The sequence below is a fragment of the Sus scrofa genome, chromosome 6 (assembly GCF_054392235.1).
Source record: "Sus scrofa isolate SSC_HxYL_T2T_F1_AM1 chromosome 6, Sscrofa_HxYL_maternal_Yorkshire_Landrace_v2.0, whole genome shotgun sequence".
Taxonomy (NCBI): Eukaryota; Metazoa; Chordata; class Mammalia; order Artiodactyla; family Suidae; genus Sus; species Sus scrofa.
This window is the reverse complement of record NC_139388.1, coordinates 1,077,383-1,096,874: the sequence shown is the minus strand read 5'-3', so window position 1 is coordinate 1,096,874 and position 19,492 is coordinate 1,077,383. Positions and strand designations below refer to the sequence as shown.

The following is a 19,492-nucleotide window of genomic DNA, read 5'->3' as shown; positions in this document are numbered from 1 at the left end:
CCCTCAGAATGTTCAAAGCCAGCGACGAGGGCAGCTGCCCTCCCCAGGCTCCATCCACACCCGACTGTGCCCGACGGGGAGACGAGTCCCGCGAAAGATTCTTCAGGCGGCAACGTGCAGAGACCTAGGCTGGGGCACTCAAAAAACTACAAAAGGGCAACTTGTAACCAGAAGTAGCTCTTAAACAGAGAACTATGCTAAATACTTTAAAATGTTCAGCCAACAGCGAAGCAGCCTCTCGAGGGGCTCTTCAGAGACCCCCAAGGTTGACGTCAGAGCGTCTTAGGAAGCACACAGCCCGCAGGGCCAGCTGACCTCTAACTCCTCGAGAAACACGACTCTGCCCACCACCCGTCTGCAGAGCACCGGGCAAGCCAACCGCACGGCGGCGGGGGCTGCGGGAAGAGGGGTTCCCGAGCGGGGTGACCCCGCGCTGCTGTCTGAGCAGCACACACGACCCACAAATTCAGGAGAGCGCCCCCCGGCCACGCCAGAGAGACAGGCTGAGATGCTCGGAGCGCACACGCGGCCCCGGGACGTTACCTCCGCCATGTCCCCCGCCGCCGACACATCCTCGTAGAGCCCCATGGTCTCCACGGAAACCTGCGAGGACGAGGACGAGCGCTCGGTGGGAGGCCGGGCCGGCAGGGCAGTAGGGCGGCAGGGGGCCAGGGGGCGGGGCCAGGGTGGCAGGGGGCGGGGCCCGGGTGGCAGGGGGCGGGGCCCGGGCGCACCTTGAGGTCTGCCAGGCGCGTGCGGGCCAGAGCCACGTAGTCGCTGAGGAGGGTGCGGTGCTTGCTGGGAACCAGCGGAGGGTGGAGCATGTGCACCTGTAGGCGAGGGGGCGCGTCAGCCTCGAGCCCGCCGGACTCCGGCAAGCGCCTGGGGGGGACGAGAGAAGGTGCCCGGAGGAGCCGAAGACCACAGGGCAGAAGCAGGAGGCGGCCTCGGTGGAGGCCCCGAGGTGACTGGGCTCTCGGCCGGGGGAAGCGGGCGGCCTGGGCAGGGAGGGTGCCAGGCGGGTGTGGGGTCGGGGCGCACACACGCAACCTGGGCTGCCTGATACATCCCAGGCACGCTTTGAAATGAAAGCTTTGGAGTTCCGTGATTCAGCCGTAATGAGCCAACTAGTATCCATGAGGATGCGGGTTCAATCCCTGGTCGCATTCGGGGGTTAAGGATCCAGCGTTGCCATGAGCTGTGGTGTAGGTCACAGACACAGCTCAGATCCCTTCATGGCTGTGGCTGTGGTGTAGGCCAGCAATTGCAGCTCTGATTTGACCCCTAACCTAGGAACTCCCATATGCCACAGATGCGGCCCTAAAAAGACCAAGAAAGAAAAAAAAAAAAAAAAAACAGGAAAGAAAAAAAAGAAATGAAACACAAGCTTCTTTTTTTTTGGTGGCCACGCCCAAAGAATGCGTAAGTTCCCAGGCCAGAGAGGGAACCCACACCACAGCGGTGACAACGCTGGATCTTTACCCTGCTGAGCCACAAGCGAACTCCTAAAACACAAGCTTCTTAAAAAAGAAGGTGAGAGTGTCCCCTTGTGGCTCAGGGGACTAAGGACCCAGCACTGTCACAGCTCTGGCGCAGGTTCCCTCCCTGGCCTGCAAGTGCAGCCAAAATTTAAACAAGCAAAAAAGGTGAGATTCATTTCCCAAGTGCTTTAACCCACAAAGCAAATGCTGCGTGCAATTATCTGGTTAAAAAAGAAAGCTTAGGAGTTCTTGTTATGGAACAGTGGAAAGGAATCTGACTAGGAACCATGAGGTTGCAGGTTTGCTCCCTGGCTTTGCTCAGTGGGTTAGGATCTGGTGTTGCCATGAGCTCTGGTGTAGGTCGTAGATGTGGCTCAGACCTGGCATTACTGTGATTGTGGGGAGGCCGGCAGCTGCAGCTCCAATTCAACCCCTAGCCTGGAAACCTCCATATGCCGTGGGTGCGGCTCTAAAAAGCAAAAAAAAAAAAAACACTTAGAGCAAGGCATTTTTCAATCACGGGACTAATAAACATTATGACTTAAAAACATAAACTGGAGCCGTTCCCATTGTGGCGCAGTGGAAGCGAATCTGACTAGGAACCATGAGCTGTAGCTCCAATTTGACCCCTAGCCTGGGAACCTCCATGTGCCGCGGCTGCGGCCCTGAAAAAAATACATGTAAACCACACCCAGAAGTGATGGCCACGGCTGCAGGGGACACATCCTCCAGAATCCCCCCCTCACTCTGAAACTACATCACGTTGTACACCCGGACACGGGCCCTCAGACGCCCGCCCGCTTGCTGTCTGTGCGCGGGAAGAAGCCTGTGTGCGAGCGTGCAGACCGCTCTGCCCCGGGCTGGACACTGCGCCCACGTTCCCACTCCTACCGCCGCGTGGACGAGGAACTCAGCTGCCTGAGGACTGCCCCGGACACCCACCAGGGCAGCACGTGCGCTGCGTGGCTGATGCCTGCCGGGGTGGGGGCCGTCCCCGGACGGGGGACGGAGCCCACGCTGCCGCAGCCCTCACCTTCAGGTACTGGGGGGCCTCGAAGGGCACGAGGTCAGACAGGAACTTGAAGAGGAAGACCAGCGCCTTCTTGCTGCAGCCGTGGTACCTGGCACTGCCGAAGGAGGCCTGGAGGTGGAGGGGCGAGAGGCAGGTGGCAGGACCTGCTTAGTGGCACAGCTTTGACCCCTGGCCTGGGCTTCTGCATGCCATGGGTATGGCCAGAAAAATTTTTTTAAAGTTTATCTCTGTAGGAAATAGACGATGACCTGTTTTTGTAACCTCGGAGACCCGACTATCAACCCGCCTCCATGAACTCAGGCCCCAGTAGGCACAGCCATTCCACTGACTCCCACAGGCATCTAAGCAGAAGACAACCCTGCAGAGGCCGAGGCGGGGACCCTCGGGGCAGCGTGCCCCCATCACAACAGGAAAGCAGGAGTTCCCGCTGTGGCGCAGCAGAAACGCATCTGACCAGGAACCACGAGGTTGCGGGTTTGATCCCTGGCCTCACGCAGTGGGTTAAGGATCCTGCGTTGCTGTGGCCTAGGCTGGCAGCTGTAGCTCAGATTCGCCCCTTAGCTTGGGAACCTCCATGGGCCTTGAGTGCGGCCCCACAAAGAAAAAAAAAAGAAAGCAGAACATTCTGGGAACAGGTGATTCTGAAAATTACCAACAGCCTGCAGAGAGGCGCAGATGGCTCGCGGCAAGGCCCTCGGCACCTCCCGGCTCTTGTGAACAAATATGCCGATGGCCGGACAGAAGGCAGACCTTGTCATCAGAACCTGCACCCATGGGACACAAGGCTGCCCCGTGTCACCTGCCATCAGAGCGCTGGGTGGACTCCGCTAAGCCCTTCAGCACCAGGACCATGGACATGGCCAGGGAGCCCACGTGTGTCCAGTGGGGACAACTGGACAGCAACGTGGGGCCAGGAGAGCACAAGGCAAGGCTGGAGCTCTGGGAGGGAAGGAACCATGCTCATGTCCCTACGGCCACGCTGGGCAGAGCGGCTCCACTCCACACGGGAAGAAGGCCACAGCCACTCCACCCAAAACCCCCACAAAGAAGACCTGCGACCTTCAAAGATGAGGGCCTGCAGACGCCCCGGGGACAGGCTCGGCAGGCCCAGGCAGGGCAGCAGCAGGGGGCAGGGAACACCCCTGGCACAGAGGCCCCTGTGGAGCCAAGCACGGGGCGCAGGAGGACCTAGGGCCTCGGGCCACGAGGGGAGCACAAGCGGCTCACCTGGAACCAGTCTGCATAGGGCGGGAACGCGGCGGGGCCCTCCTGTGCCGCCTGCCGCACCACCAGGAACGCGGAGACCATGCTGTCCAGGTCGCAGCTCTCAAACGCCCGGGCCAGCAGCCGGGCCACCCAGCCTGGGCGAGTCCGACCGTCAGGGCTGGGGTTCGGGACCCAGGGTCGGGGTGGCACACGGGAGGGGTTGGGACGCAGGGCGAGTGTGGGTGGAAGGCGATGGAGGGCGATGCCCAGGGGCTCGCTCACAAACGCCCATCCGCACGAGAATGACACACACACAAGCACGCACGCGTGCACACACACGGAACACACAGGGCTCCCCCAAGCGCACCGTTAACCAGCGGCTGTGCGTCCGGCAAGCAGATCACCAGTGCAGACACACAGGACAGCACGTGCTGCCAGTTCACCTCCTGAGTTTCCAGAACCTCCTGTAAACGTGCAACCAGCTCCTCGGGACTCAGAACCACGAAGAGCTGAAACGAAAGCAGGCGAACTGGACCCTCCCCACCCGCTCCCCGCTGGACACGAGCTGGGACTGCTGCCAACGGTCGGGGAGGACGAGGGACACGTCGGCCTCTGGACGCCACTGGGTGCCTCTGAAGCGGGTCTCCGACCACCCACCCCGCCCGGTCCCGGCCCCCGCCCCAGGCAGCACCTTGCGGTACAGGTCGCTGAGCAGCGGGTGGGTCCTGGCGAAGCACCACTCTCTCTGCATTTGAAGAGCGTCAGACACTTCTCGCCGGAGGAGACACAGAACCGCCTCGTCAATAACCAGCCAGAGCTCCCGCATCGAACCCTGTTTGAAGCTGCACTTTCCCAAGGCTAAGTCCACACCACGTGTCCCATGTGTGTCAGCGAGTGAGGGTCTGTGCCAGCCGTTGTCACGTTTGCTACAGACACTCGGTCACCAAGTACATCCCACAGCTGCTGCTGGGACACCCGCCTTGTGAACGCGCCATCGGCCAGGACACCGCAGAGGGCGGCAGCTGGGGCAGCACGGACGGCCTGCGAGGCGCCTCAACTGCACGCGCAGTGCCACTGCGAACAGGGCAGCGCCGAGAGCCGCTGGTGGGACACACACGGCGGAAAAGGACTTTAAGGAGGCCACACGCCCACGTGAGGAAACGCACTCGTGGCCACAGGAGGAGCTGCGGGCTGAGGGCAGTGCTCTGAGGCCAGCGAAGGAAGGACTTTGCCTTGACGCCACGCCACTGAATTCCAGCGTCTGTCTGGGAAGCACCACTTTTTTTGTGTGTGGCTTTTTTTTGCCTTTTCTAGGGCCTCACCCGCAGCATATGGAGGTTCCCAGGCTAGGGGTCCAATCGGAGCTGTAGCCGCCGGCCTACACCACAGCCACAGCAAGGCCAGATCCGCGCCACGTCTGCGACCTACACCACAGCTCACGGCAACACCGGATCCTTGACCCACTGAGCGAGGCCAGGGACCGAACCTGCAACCTCATGGATACTAGTCGGATTCGGTAACCACTGCGCCACGGCGGGAGCTCCCTGGGAAGCACCACTTTTAAGCCAGGGGATGCTCCATGGCAGGCAGTGCGCTGCTGGGGCCAAGGCCGGGGGCCTGGGCGCAGGGACCCACCTTTCAGCATAGGCCTGTGGGTGAGGATCTGGGTCAGGGTGTGACAGAAGAACCGCTTTGGAGATTCTGTAGAAATGATGCTTTGATACGTGTGTCTGCCGAACGTGCCGAACCTGCAGAGCCGCAGAAAGAGGCTGGGGAAGCAAGCCGCCTCCAGGGTTCTGCCTGCCCACAGCACAGAGGTGCCGGCAGGCGGCAGGCCTGGGGCTGGGTCGCAGGTTCCCCAAGCGCGTGGCCGTGGGCCCGGGGGCGGCCGCAGGGCAGGCAGGGTGGCCCTGGAAAGGCGGGCACGGCCCACCATCCTGATGGTGCGGCAACAGCGGAGGTCACAGGTCCTTCTCGAGGGACCCGCCCCCGGACTCACCAGCACCTCACCGCCTTGTACGCCGCTGACGCCTCCTGCAGCCCGGCCGCCAGAGCTTCCAGCGCAGCTGGGGCAGAAAAGAGACCTCAGGTATGACTGTCCAGCAGCAGCAGCCCCAACCCGGCGTCTGAGGACAAGGTGGCGGAGGACACGTGCGTTTACGGGCTCCTCAGCTTCCCACCCTGACGGCACAAGCCTGTCAAGCTGCCAGTGTCTCGGGGGTCCCGGACTCAGGCCTTAAAGATCAAGCACAGCTCAAGGGCAATGAGAAGCCCCCAAACTTAGAGCAGGACAACGGTGGAGCCCGCTGGGCAAGCGGGCCCCAAATCAAAGCACGACCGGGGCCTGCGGGGGCCAGGACGTGAAGGCCCAAGCCAGGAGGCACAGCGGGACGGCCTGGCCGTGAGCCACTCACAAGTCAGCATTCTCTGCAGGACATCAGCCGCGATCTGTGGGGACAGAAAACGCAGTTGCTCGCATGCGACAGAAACAGCAGCCTTGGGTTCGCGAAGAGCCCGACGTGAGCAGACCTGGAGCGGACAGGCGGAGGCCGCATGGCAGAGCCCCTGAGGACAGCTCTGCAGGACGGTCCCGCGCCCCCACAGCCTCAGCATGGCACCGATTCTGGACTGGCAAGGCTTTTAGCCCCGAGGGCTTGGGAACAGAGGCCTGGGGAGAGGCCACAGCCCAGGGCCCCGGGACCACACCCGCCAGCACAGCTGACGTCCCACAGACGCCGAGGAACCGCACCGGGAGCCGAGCCGCACCGGTGCCCGCCGCCAGGCAGAACTCCCCGAGAGGAAGGGGAATGAGGCCACCACAGCCTCGCCCTGCGCGCACCTGGGTCACCGGCTCCGGCTCCACAGTGCTTCTCGGGTCCACGTTTTTCGGGAATCCTCTCAATACAAACATTTGCACAAAACCTGAAAACCAAGGAACCAAAGCGTTTCCATTCACCGTGGCCCCTGGGCAGCCGGGAACCCCACAGACCACCAGCTTCCCAGGGCCCAGAGCCGAGCTGTGCTGACACCAGCTCCAGACACCGAGGAGCCCCAAGGCCAGGCTCCCCAAACCCAGCCAGCCACAGCCTCCACTGGCCTGCTATTCTGCTCTGGAGACACAGGTTTACGGGAAGGGCTTTCTCTCGTCAAACAAACACAACGGACTAAGGCCGTCTCGCGGGCCTTCTCTCTAGCTGGTCCTCCAGTCCCTGGAGCCGCTACATGGAGCGGGTGACGCAGGGAATGAACGCCCGCCTTCAGGGAGGACAGAGCAAAGCGCCTTAGAGTTAAGAGGATGTCTCCCTGGGCCTAGAGATCAAGGAGCTGGCAGCGTCACGGCTGTGGCTCAGGTTTGATCCCTGGCCTGGGCGCTTCCACGTGCTGTGGGCATGGCAGAAAAATTTTAAAAAGCCTCTGTCAAATTACAACCTGAACTTCATCTGAGGGAGCGCCCATCATGCTTCATTGGGAACAAACCCAACCAGTATCCATGAGGATGCGGGTTCGATCCCTGGCCTCACTCAGTGGGTTAAGGATCTGGTGTGGCTGTGACTCAGGCCGGCAGCTATAGCTCCCTAGCCTGGGAACCTCCATGTGCCGCAGGTGCAGCCACTGAAACATAAATAAACTTTCTCTGAGACCGGAGTACAGGACCGAGGGCTCATGACGCAGGCCACCAAGAAGGTTTTAAGAGACAGAAATCCACCTTTTGCAAAGAAAAGCGGTCCAGGAGTTCCCTTTGTGGCGCTGCAGTTAACAAAACTGACTAGTATCCTTGAGGACATGGGTTCAATCCCTGGCCTTGTTCAGTGGGTTAAGGATCCGGCGTGGCTGTGGCTGTGGTGTAAGCCGGCAGCTGTAGCTCCGATTCGACCCCCAGCCTGGGAACCTCCACATGCCATGGGTGTGGCCCTAAAAACAAAAAATAAAAAAAAAGACGAAACAAGAAAAGCGGCCTACGAGCCACCTGCAGGGAGCACACAGCCCTTGTCTGTCTCCATCTGAGCGTGGCCTCCATTCCTCGGGACTGATGGGCACAGCGGCAGGGGTGAGGCCCACCCTATGGAAAGGTGCCAGGAAAACACGAGGGAGACGCCGGCCAGGTGTCCACGGCCAGGCGGCCCTGTGTGCCCAGGGTCCCCACAGGGAGGTTCAGACGCCAGCCCTAGCTCCCACTCTGCTCCTTCTGCGCAGTTTTGAAAATGATGCTGCAGAGCTGAGCTGGGGACAGCCAAGCACTGGACGCTGCTGCCTGGCCCCGTCCTGGGGCCCTCACTTCCCAGAGCGGGGCTGTGGGCCGAGGGAGCTGCCCTCCCACCACCGGCAGGTCACAGCTGCATTTCTCAGGCAGCAGCTCGGCCCCGACACAACGATCGGGTAGGCCGGCGCCATAGCTACAGTCTCCACGTGACCCACGACAGCTGCGGAGACGGTCGCCGTGTGGGGACCGCTCTGCTCCCGCTGACCTGCAGGGACCTCACCCTGGAATGTGCCTCGCTCGTTAGCTCACCGGTCAGCACAGCTCTGGCGACGTCGGTGTGCGGACTGGACGCCTCCATCTGCTCGCAGAGGTGGTACAGGCTCCTGGAGAGCCAGGTCCCCGCGGCCTGGACGTCAGCGTGGCTGTGGACACAAGCACACGGCTCAACCCAAACCCATTTCGTTTCCATCCACACTCACTCCACCGGGAAGCTCAGGCCAGCAACGGAGAGCCAACACCTGCTTCTGCGTCCCGCCCCAAGTTACAGCAGGGCCAGCTGACACACGACGGTGGCCACCCACAGCAAAGATGGTCATTTTATGCAGCGGGCCCTCGCCGTCCACGGGCCTGGCGTTCTGCACAGGGCTGACCGGGCTGCACGCCCCGCTCATCACGGGAGCAAAGACACAGCTGGCGACTCGGGTTAGGACAGGCTCTTTGGATAAAGTGTTTGCTTTAGGGGAAGGGGGGCAGGGATACGTTTGGAGTCTGGGCTTAACAGATACAGATCATTACACATAAAACCAACAGTAAAGACGGGCGGGACAGCACAGGGAGCTATACTCCTATCTTGTGACAACGGAAAAGAATCTGAAAAGAATGGACGTAGATGTATAACGGAGTCGCTTTTGCCGAACACCCGAAACACCGTCAATCAACTATGCATCAACGAAAAAAAAAAAACTCTTAAAACTCGTCATTTTTCACCCAGAGTAGCTTTTGCTGCTGTTGGGCAGGCACGTCCGTTCAGTAATAATGAATGAGAGCGGCTGTCGGGGGCCGAGTGCCACACTCCGCGTGACCTTTGAAGCGTCGTCTGGGGGCAGAGCCGTGGGCCCAGGACGCCTCGCCTGCCTCACCGGCCACGCCTGCATTTCCCTGGCGACCGTGACGCCGAGCTGCTTCCCACGTGCGTGGCTATGCGTAGACAGCCTTCAGAGAAACGTCTACAGAACTCCTTGTCCTGTTTGTAATTGGATTATTTTATTTATTTATTTATTTTTTTTGGTCTTTTTGTCTTTTGTTGTTGTTGTTGTTGTTGCTATTTCTTGGGCCGCTTCTGTGGCATGTGGCGATTCCCAGGCTAGGGGTCTAATTGGAGCTGTAGCCACTGGTCTACGCCAGAGCCACAGCAACGCGGGATCTGAGCCGCGTCTGCAACCTACACCACAGCTCACAGCAACGCCGGATCCTTAACCCACTGAGCAAGGGCAGGGACCGAACCCGCAACCTCATGGTTCCTAGTCGGATTCGTTAACCACTGCGCCACGACGGGAACTCCGGATTATTTTTTTGATAAAGGATAGGAATTCTTCTTCTATTCCATACACTGGATTCTTGTGAGATGTGTGATTTGCAAACAATTTCTGTGCACCATCTCTGCCTTGCCTTTTCTTTTTTGAAGTCTAATATGGACGGAAGTTCCTGGGCCAGGGATCGAATCTAAGCTGCGGCTGTGGCAATGCCAGATCCTTTAACCCACGGCACTAGGCCAGGGATTGAACCCACACCTTGGAAACGATGCCACCACAGAAACAATGCCAGACCCTTCACCTCCTACGCCACATCGGGAACTCCTGAAGTTTTAAAATCTGATCAAATCCAACAGATAAATTTTTCCTTTAGCTGCGTGAATCTTAGGTATCATGGCCAAGAAACTACTGCCTGATCCAACTTCGCGTGGCTTTTCTTCTGGGAGTTGTATGGCTTTAGCCCTTTCGCGTAGGTCAGTTAACTGCCGTGTGTGGTGTGAGACACGGGTCCAACTTCATTCTTCTGCATGAAGACGCCCGCCTGCCCGGCCCATCACTGAAGAGACCTCTCTTCCCACTAAAAGCCAACCGATGGAGTTCCTGCGCTGGCGGAGTGGGTGAAGAACCCAACAGAGTGTCCACGAGGATGCGGGTTCGATTCCTGGCCTTGCTCAGGGGCTTAAGGACCCACTGTTGCCACAGCTCTGGTGTAGGTCGCAGATGCGGCTTGGGTCCTGCGTGGCTGCGGCTGTGGTGTAGGCTGTCAGCTGCCGCTCCGATCAGAACCCTCGCCTGGGAACCTCCTTGCGGCTCGGGTGCGGCCCCCAACACAAAGGAAAAACCGCAAGCAACCACAGACATAGGAGCTTCTGTCTACTCAACCCGCACGTCTGTCCTGCTGATACTGCACTGCCTCGATAAGTGCGGTTTCTAGTAAGTTCCGAAACCACGATGTGGGATTCCGCCCGTGTTGCTCTTCTGGAAAGCTGCTAGCTCTTCAGGGTCCCCTGCATGCCAGGATCAGGATGAGCTCGGCAGGGTCCACAGAAAGGCCGCTGAGACCTGGACAGAGGCTGCCCCGGAGCACAGGCTGCGCTGGGCAGGCACTGCCAGCCTGACACGATCATCTAATAATCCGCGAACACGGAAAGTCCACTCATTTGGGTCCTAACTTCCTTCGATGATGCTTTCCAGTGTTCAGTCTTGTTCTTTAACTTTATTCCTAATTTCCTCTTTTTTTCCGGCCATGCCCACAGCAAGCAGACATTTCTAAGGCGGGGACTGACCCGAGGCCACAACAGTGAGGGTGCCGCATCCTTAACCTGATGAGCCACCAGGGAATTCTCTAATTTCCTCTTTTTGATGAGATACCGCGTGGGAACGTTTTGTTATTTCACGTTCAGATTGTGCGTTGCTCTCATATAAAAACGTCGCACCTGAGGTCTGATGCTGGTTTTGTATCCTGCAAGCTCGCTGAGCTCACTCGAGGGCCCGGAGCTCTCTCTGGCGAATGGTCATCTGCAGGTGGCTTCAGCTGGGGCGCTGACTGGTCTTTGCGGCCTAAGCCCCGGCTAGAAACCGCGCTGACGGTTTCTAGAAACTGTGAACAGACGCGTGAAGCCTCCTGACCGCAGGCGAGCACTCAGTCCCCTCACTGAGCTGTGACCGTGTGGTTCTCACCCTGGGCTTGAGCAGCTTGAGGAGCTCCGGGCCTCCGGGCGAGCGGCCTCGTTCTCATGAGGCAGCCCCGGATCTGGTCACCTGCCCCCAACCTGCTGAGCCCAGCTGCTGCCGCGATGCTGTTAATACACCTCGCTTTCGGGCGTTAGACCGACCTCGCACTTGGGGACGGTCCTCTACAGGGGTTCCCTCTGCGCGTGTGGCTCGATTCTGAGCGCAAACGTCTGGAGGCTTTTCCCTTCGCGTGTGTCACGGCCGCGGGTGCGTCTCTCACCTCGCGGCACCTTTGTCCGGCTTTGATGTCGGGGCTTTGCGGGGCTCCAGGCGAAGGTGAAAATGGTTCCATCCGTCTTTGTTTTCTGGAAGAATTTATGAAAGAGCAGAAATTTCCTCCTTAAATGCTTGGTAGGAATCACGGGAGAAGCCAGGGCCTGAGATTTTCTTGGTGGGAAGATTTCAGGGAGGAATTCAATTTCCTTGCTACAGAGACACTCAGAGTTCCTTTTCATTTTTAATTTATTTTTGGACCACCGTGTCCTGCAGCTTGAAGTGGGAGCTCAGTTCCCACACCCAGGCCCGAACCCAGGCCACAGGAGGGAAAGCAGCACGTCCTAACCACCAGACCGCCAGCGAACTCCCCGACCTGCTGATAAGCCAGGGCAGTATTCCGCACCTTTCCGGAAATCCACACACTTCATCTGTTTTCAAATTTATTGGCATAAAATCATTCACAGTGGTGCCTGTTCCACGATGGGAACTGCTCATTCTGGATTTCAGCCGTCTGTGTCCGGTTTTCGTAGTCAGTCTAGCCAAAAGTCTGTCCGTTTTGCTGCTCTTTTCAGAGATGGATTTTGTGTTTCACTGACTTTTCTCTGTTCTCTGCTTAGTTCATTGGTTTCTGCTCTTCCTTCTGCTTCCTCTGGCTTTGGTTTTTCTCCCTAGTATCTTAAGGTCAATAGGATCCTGATTTGAGGTCATTCTTTTTCCTCTTTTCTTTTTTTAAGGCCACACTCACAGCACATGGAGGTTGGCAGGCTAGGGGTCGAATCGGAGCTACAGCCCCCGGCCTACACCACAGCCACAGCACCTCAGGATCTGAGCCACGTCTGTGACCACAGCTCACGGCAATGCCGGATCCTTAACCCACGAAGCGAGGCCAGGGATCGAAACCGCAACCTCGTGGTTCCTAATCAGATTGGTTTCTGCTGCGCCACAATGGGAACTCCTCTTTTTCTTAATATAGGCTTTCCTAAATATAAATTTCCCTCAAATTCAACAACAACAACAAAAACAACTCAATCAAAAATGGGTAAAAGAGGAGTTCCCGTCATGGTGCAGTGGTTAACGAATCCGACTGGGAACCATGAGGTTGCAGGTTCGATCCCTGGCCTTGCTCAGTGGGTGAAGGATCTGGTGTTGCCGTGAGCTGTGGTGTGGGTCACAGATGCGGCTCGGATCCCGCGTTGCTGTGGCTCTGGCATACGCCGGCGGCTACGACTCTGATTAGACCCCTAGCCTGGGAACCTCCATATGCCGCAGGAGCAGCCCTAGAAAAAAGGCAAAAAGACCAAAAAAAAAAGGTAAAAGAACTAAATAGACATTTATCCAAAGAAGACATATGAATGGCACATAAGACATACGAGTGCCAACAGGCACGTGAAAACATGCTCAACATCACTCATTACTAGTGGGACACAAATCAAAACCACAGGGAGGCACCGCCTCACTCCAGTCAGCAAGGCATCATTAAAAAAAGAAAAACCGAACAAAAAAGGGAGTTCCCTTGTGGCACAGTGGGTTAAGGACCTAGCCTCACCACAGCTGTAGCGTAGGCTGCAACTCGCGTGTGGGTTCAATCCGCAGCCCAGGAACTTTCTAAGAACTGCTTTAGCAGGATCCCACAAATTTTGGTATGTTATTTTCACATTTCTTGCATTTCCTAATTTCCCTTGTGACTTTTCTTGCTGACCCACTGATTATTTAAAAGTGTGCTGCCAGGAGATCCTGACACGGCTCAGCAGAAATAAACCCAAATGGTACCCATGAGGACACGGATTTGATCCCTGGCCTCGCTCAGCGGGTTAAGGATCCAGCACTGCCGTGAGCTGTGGTGTAGGTCACAGACGAGGCTCAGATCTGGTGCTGCTGTGGCTGTGGTGTAGGCCGGCGGCTACAGCTCCGATTCGACCCCTAGCCTGAGAACCTCCATATGCTGCGGGTGTGTCCCTAAAAAGCAAAAAAAAAGGTGCTGCTGGAGTTCCCATGTGGCTCAGAGGGTTGAGGATGAGCTGTTGTCACTGGGGTGGCACGGGTTCGATCCTTGGCCCGGGAACTTCTGGTGGCCACAGGCAGGTAGGCATGCAGATTGAGTTCCCAACACTGGGGGCTTCGCAAGTGCTCTTCTGCTGTTGGGTCCATTCAGTTCCTTGGTGGTTGGAAAACACGCTTGGTACGATGCCAACACTTTTTAACTTACTCCGCCTCCTTCATGGCCTCTCCTGGCGACTGTTCTGTGCCTGAGAAAACGGCTGTGCCCTGCTGGGCAAGACGCTGCTGGTCTGACCGCTGAGGGACCCATGAGCGGGAAGACTGGTGGCGCCAACACTCTGCCAGGGAGTCTATCTCCCCTCGATTCGGTCACGTTTGCTTCACGTAGTTGCTGCCCTGACACCAGGTATCCGTTCGGAGAGGTCTTTGGCGCAAATTCATCCATCTTTTATAATGTGGTGTGAGCCCACGTCACGCCACCAAAGCTTTCAACACGGTGCTTTTGACTCTGCGTCTGTCCCCCAGGGGCCACTGACGTGTGCGTTCCTCAGTCCCACGTGAGCCACACAGAAGCTCTCTTACCCCTGCACGGGGAGGGACCCTGGGTCGGCAGAAGGGAACAGGGCAGTCGGCCTGTGCCTCTCTCCCCACCCCAGGCTGCTTGCACCGGACCTCCGGCTCCCAACCTTTCCTTCCTGGCCCCTGGACGCTTCCAACCGCGCTCCATTTATAACCCTTCCTGACGCTTGGTGGGATTCGGGAGGTAACTAAAGCAGCTGCACACACTCTATCAACCATATGTACCCGAGAATCTCTCTCCCATTGCTTCAAAGTATTTTATCCCACTATGGATTGTAAACTGGTGCAACCACTGTGGAAAACAGTATGGAGATTCCTCAGAAAACTAACCATAGAACTCCCACTGGATCCAGCAATCCCACTCCCGGGAATCTACCCAGAGAAAACCACGACTGAAAAGATACCTGTACCCCAGTGTTCACTGCAGCCCTCGACACAACAGCCAAGACATGGAAACAGCCTAAACGTCCATCGACAGAGGCGTGGATCAAGAAGATGTGGTGCATAGACACAATGGAATATTACTCAGCCATTAAAAAGAACGAAATATCAGCATTTTCAACAACATGGATGGACGTAGAAATTATCATGCTAAGTGAAGTCAGCCAGACAATGGGACACTAACATCAAATGCTTTCATTGACGTGGAATCTGAAAAAAGGACAGACTGAACTTCTTTCCAGAACAGACGCGGACTCACAGACTTTGACAAACTTATGGTCTCCGGAGGAGACAGTTTGAGGGGTGGGGGATGTGCTTGGGTTGTGGGATGGAAATCCTGTGAAACTGGATTATGATCATTATACAACTACAGATGTGATCAATTCATTTGCGTAATTAAAAAAAAATTTTTTTAAAGAAAAAAAAAGCATTTTATCCCACTCTGTGTCTCATACAAAGAGCACATGGCGACGTGTCTGCATGGCGAGGGCTCGACAGTCTAAGAAAGCGTGTTCTCTGCGTAATAAAGCCACTGCTCCTGCAGGTGTGCTCTGCTCTCCGTACAAGTCACTCCAGAGAACACAAAACAAACCATGTGAGGGTAACGGAATTTGATGCTACGTAAAATTGTAATTTTTAATTCAGGTGTTTGAATGAACGCTAAGTAACCAGTGTACGTACCTTTCCAGGAGTTCCTGGAGACTTACGATGTTTTGAACATGAAGATGCCACACAGCTTCAAGCAGCAAAGAATTCTGAAGAAAAGGACGCAAGTGAGTCCTTCGCACACAGACACACACACATGCCCCTTCCTGACAAACCCTCAGCCTGCGCTCAGAAGCGCCGAGCTCTGCTGAAAACCAGCCGTGCGTGCCCCCCTTCCCAGCACCCAGCAGGCACAGCCCCGCCACCACCTGCCTCACCGCTCACGGGCGTCTGGCCAGTTATCAGTGCCAGGCCCCGAGCACGGCAGCTGAGCTCTTGCGCCACACGTGGGACAAAGTGGGGAGAGGCCCCCGCCGGCACCTGGCTTTGCCCTTTCCCTCTTGCTCTGCGCACACTGGTCTCATCTAACGACCAAGCAATGGCTTTCACTCTGCGCACATCTGTGAGCGATGGAGGTGCCACGGTGGCTTAGCAGGCTAAGGACCCGCCTCGCATCCATGAGGATGTGGGTTCGATCCCTGGCCTCGCCCGGCGGGCTAAGGATCCGGTGTTACCGCAAGCTGCAGTCACGGTCATGGATCCCACGTTGCTGTGGCTGTGGGGGAGGCCAGCAGCTGCAGGTCTGATTCGAACCCTAGCCTGGGAACCTCCATATGCCACAGGTAAGGCCCTCAAAAGAAACGCAAAAAATAAAAGACAAAACAATCTATAAGCCAGGGCTCCCACTGTGGCCCCGTGAGTTAATGACCCAAAACTGCCACACCTGTGGCCCGGGTTCGATCCCTGGCCAGGGAACCTCCATATGCCATGGATGCAGCCAAAAAAGAAAAAAAAAAATCTGTAAGAATACTGAATTCAAAAGGCTTCAGAAAAGAACAGGTAAGATTAATTTGGAAATTACACTTTTCTAGTTAGCTACTGCCCAGGACATTGTTCCTAATAACACATCTAAGAAGACAGAACACGACGTTCCTGTGGGACAGTCCAATGTCGCCAGTGGGGGGACATCGGCAGCTGTGGGACAGTCCAATGTCGCCAGTGGGGGGACATCGGCAGCTGTGGGACAGTCCAGTGTCGCCGGGGGGGGATATGGGCAGCTGTGGGACAGTCCAGTGTCGCCAGTGGGGGGACATCGGCAGCTGTGGGACAGTCCAATGTCGCCGGGGGAGGGGACATCGGCAGCTGCGGGACAGTCCAATGTCGCCGGGGGGGGGGATATCGCAGCTGTGGTAACCGAGGGTCCTTCCCTCCAACCCCAGCGGCACCTCCTGAAAGCCTCTCGCCATCTCTGCAAGGACCCGACACGCTCGGGGGGATTCCGAACAAAACCTGGGGGTCCCACGGGCTCCCGCAGAACCAGGACAACCTGCTTCAACGTCCTGAGAAGACAGCAGCGCCTCACCTGTACCTTCCAAACCTCCCCACAGAAGCAGCGACGGGAGAACATGCCGTGTGCTATGAGGTCCCGGGCCGTTCCCAACACGGAAGACAGTTTCTTCTGGAAAGAGAGCCGAAGGCTTCCTAGGACACCGCCTTAAGCATCCGGGCCTCCCCGCACCGCAACAGCCCCGCCCCCGGACCCCTGAGCTCCCACATCCGTACCCTCTGCTCTGGGGTCAGCAGCATCTGGGGCGAGGGCCTGGCGTCCGAAGCACAGATCCGTGCAAGGGCAGAGGCCACCACCCGGCTGGACAGGACTGCCACCGGCACGCCCAACCGCGAGGCTTGATCCTGCAAAGCGGAGCCTTGGAGACAAAACAAAACCCAGAGCAGGTTAAATGCCTCCTCTGGAGCAGCAGCGTCGCAGAGAACCGCCTTTCAAACGGGAGAGGAGATCCAGGCAGAAGCACGAGGCCCAAGACAACTTCGGGGCTCAGGGCAATCGGGGCAGCTGCCAAGGCCCGTGCTGGGTATACACGCTGTGCGCTTGGTGTGGCACAAACAAGAGCTTGGCAGGCGCAGTCTAAGAACTTTATCAGCTCTGCACGAGCAACGGAGAACTTTTAATGAATTCCCGTTTACAAAGTTCCAACGCCCATAACCATGCACTGTCTGAAGGACCTGGGGTCTGGGTCCCCACGCTGGCCAAACACCTGGGGGCAGGGGCGGGGCCACAGGTGGGCCCAGGTGGAAGGTGGGTGCCGGGCCGCAGGCAGCCACCTGCCTCCTGAGGCCCAGGCCCCGGTGTTCACGCAAGGAAACCAGGAATGCCAGGCAGGCTGAGCATGCAGGCGTTTTCTCGTTTACTGACAGCAAGACTAGTTCCAATAAAAACAGCCACGTTCATTATCTCAAGGCTCTGAAAACAGACAGCCCTTCTAAAGGTTCCCACAGACACTGGTTGGTCAAGAAATCACTCATGGGAGTTCCCTCTGTGGCTCAGCAGCAACGAACCTGGCCAGTATCCATGAGGATGCAGGTTGGACCTCCAGCCTCGCTCAGGGGGTTAAGGATCCAGCATTGCTGTGAGCTGTGGTGTAGGTCACAGATGCGGCTTGGATCCTGGGTTGCTGGGTCTGTGGTGTAGGCTGGCAGTTACAGTTCTGATTCGACCCCTAGCCTAGGAACTTTCATATGTTGCGGGCGCAGCCCTAAAATGCAAAGTAACCAAAAAATAGTAATTCATGGTAGAAAAGCAGAAAATGCTTATTTCTAGCCATTTCTCTCCAATTTGTCTCCAAAGGAGAGTTTATTTCTTTCCTTTTTTTTTTTTTCCTGGCCACCCCAAAAGGCACATGGAGTTCCCAGGCCAGGGATCAGATCTGAGCTGCAGCTGCAACCTAAGCCACAGCCAGATTCTGAAATCACTGCCGGGCGAGGAATCAAACTTGCGTCCCAGGGCTCAAGAGATGCCACCAATCTCACTGCACCACAGCAAATTCCACATTTCTGCTTTTATGTACAAGGCTTTTATCTTTTCTTGGCTGCACCTGCAGCATGTGGAAGTTCCTGGGCCAAGGAATGAACTGCATCACAGCTGTGGCAAGCTGGATCCTTTTTTTTTTTTTTTTTTTTTTTTGTCTTTTTAGAACTACACCTGCAGCATATGAAAGCTCCCAGACAAAGGGTTGAATCGGGGCTTCAGCTGCCAGCCTACGCCACAACTGGAGGATCGCTGGATGTGAGCCGTGCCTGCGACCCACACCACACAGCTCACGGCAAAGCTGGATCCTTAACCCACAGAGTGAGGCTGAGGGATCAAGCCTACATCCTCACGGATCTTAGCTGGGTTCACTACTGCTGAGCCACCACAGGAACTCCCAGAGCTGGATGCTTAACTGGCTGTGCCACATGGAAACTTCGAGAAGCATTTTATTTTTTCACACAAATATGAATATGCATGGTAGCCACGACCTTCAGCAGGAAAAAGAAGTGAAAAACTCCCAAGTTGAAGGTCTGTTTCTGTGTCTGCAATCAAGGGGAGGAGCTCCCGGAGTTCCCGTCGTGGCGCAGTGGTGAACGAATCCGACCAGGAACCATGAGATTGTGGGTTCCATCCCTGGCCTCGATCCGTGGGTTAAGGATCCAGCGTTGCCGTGAGCTGTGGTGTGGGTCATGGACGCGGCCCGGAGCCCGAGTTGCTGTAGCTGTGCTCTAGGCCGGCGGCTACAGCTCCCATTAGACCCCTAGCCTGGGGACCTCCATGTGCCGCGGGAACGGCCCTAGAAAAGGAAAAAAAAAAAAAAAAGACAACGGGAGGAGTTCCTTTGGAAGCTCTCGCCCCGACCCACAGGGGGAGCGTGGCTGAGCTGGCCCTGCACCCAAGGACGGCCGCACCCTCCCAGCACCTTCGGAGGGCAGCTGCCAAGGAGAGCCTGCGGTGTGATGCTCTTGAGGGAACTTGAAATCAGTCGAGTTCCCGCTGTGGCGCAGAAGAAGCCAAAGCAACTAGTATCCATGAGGATGTGGGTTCGAGCCCTGGCCTCGCTCAGTGGGTTAAGGACCCGGCGTTGCCGTGAGCTGTGGTGTAGGTCACAGATGCAGCTTAGATCCTGTGTTGCTGTGGTGTAGGCCGGTGGCTGGAGTTCTAATTCGAGCCCTAGCCTGGGAACTTCTATATGCTGTGGGTGCAGCCCTGAAAAACTAACTAACTAACTAAAACAAATCAGTAGGTCAGTTCAAGCCATGGCGCTCAGTCTGTAGGGGAAGTGGTTCCAGGGCTGCCAAGGCCACCAAGATCAGCAGGGCCTCACGCTCCTTAAAGGAGACAGTGCAGAATGTGCACGGAACCCACACGCCCCCTCGCACAGCTCAGATCATCTCAGGCACTGGCCATGCCGGACACGGTGAAATGCAAAGGAGACAGTTGCCCACACACGGCAAATTCAAGTTTTGCTCTTTGGAACTTGGCAGAATTTTTTTATCCACAAATTTTCTATACGCAGTTGGCTGAAGCCAGAGATGG

General features: G+C 56.9%; 1 protein-coding gene across 17 annotated transcripts in view; it reads right to left on the bottom strand.

Annotated features, from left to right (window-relative positions):
• Positions 1-19,492, bottom strand: part of FANCA (FA complementation group A) — a 46,908-nt gene that overhangs the window by 22,681 nt on the left and 4,735 nt on the right. For 11 of the 17 annotated variants that reach the window (XR_014805201.1, XR_014805202.1, XM_084959141.1 and 8 more), the window contains exons 4-17: positions 16,690-16,832; positions 16,490-16,585; positions 15,103-15,176; positions 8,231-8,343; positions 6,560-6,642; positions 6,135-6,168; positions 5,720-5,786; positions 5,356-5,468; positions 4,412-4,488; positions 4,088-4,229; positions 3,742-3,875; positions 2,515-2,622; positions 735-830; positions 544-603 (exon numbers count right to left, since the gene is read on the bottom strand). Coding sequence is in view for 15 of the 17 variants with exons in the window: in XM_013994301.3 (XP_013849755.3) it covers positions 544-603; positions 735-830; positions 2,515-2,622; positions 3,742-3,875; positions 4,088-4,229; positions 4,412-4,488; positions 5,356-5,468; positions 5,720-5,786; positions 6,135-6,168; positions 6,560-6,642; positions 8,231-8,343; positions 15,103-15,176; positions 16,490-16,585; positions 16,690-16,832 (1,340 nt within the window). In the remaining 2 variants the exon portion in view is untranslated. Of the gene's footprint in view, positions 1-543; positions 604-734; positions 831-2,514; positions 2,623-3,741; positions 3,876-4,087; positions 4,230-4,411; positions 4,489-5,355; positions 5,469-5,719; positions 5,787-6,134; positions 6,169-6,559; positions 6,643-8,230; positions 8,344-15,102; positions 15,177-16,489; positions 16,586-16,689; positions 16,833-17,481; positions 17,679-19,492 lie in introns of those variants that run through there. The other 6 variants (XM_084959131.1, XM_084959132.1, XM_084959134.1 and 3 more) reach the window with 2 other exon arrangements.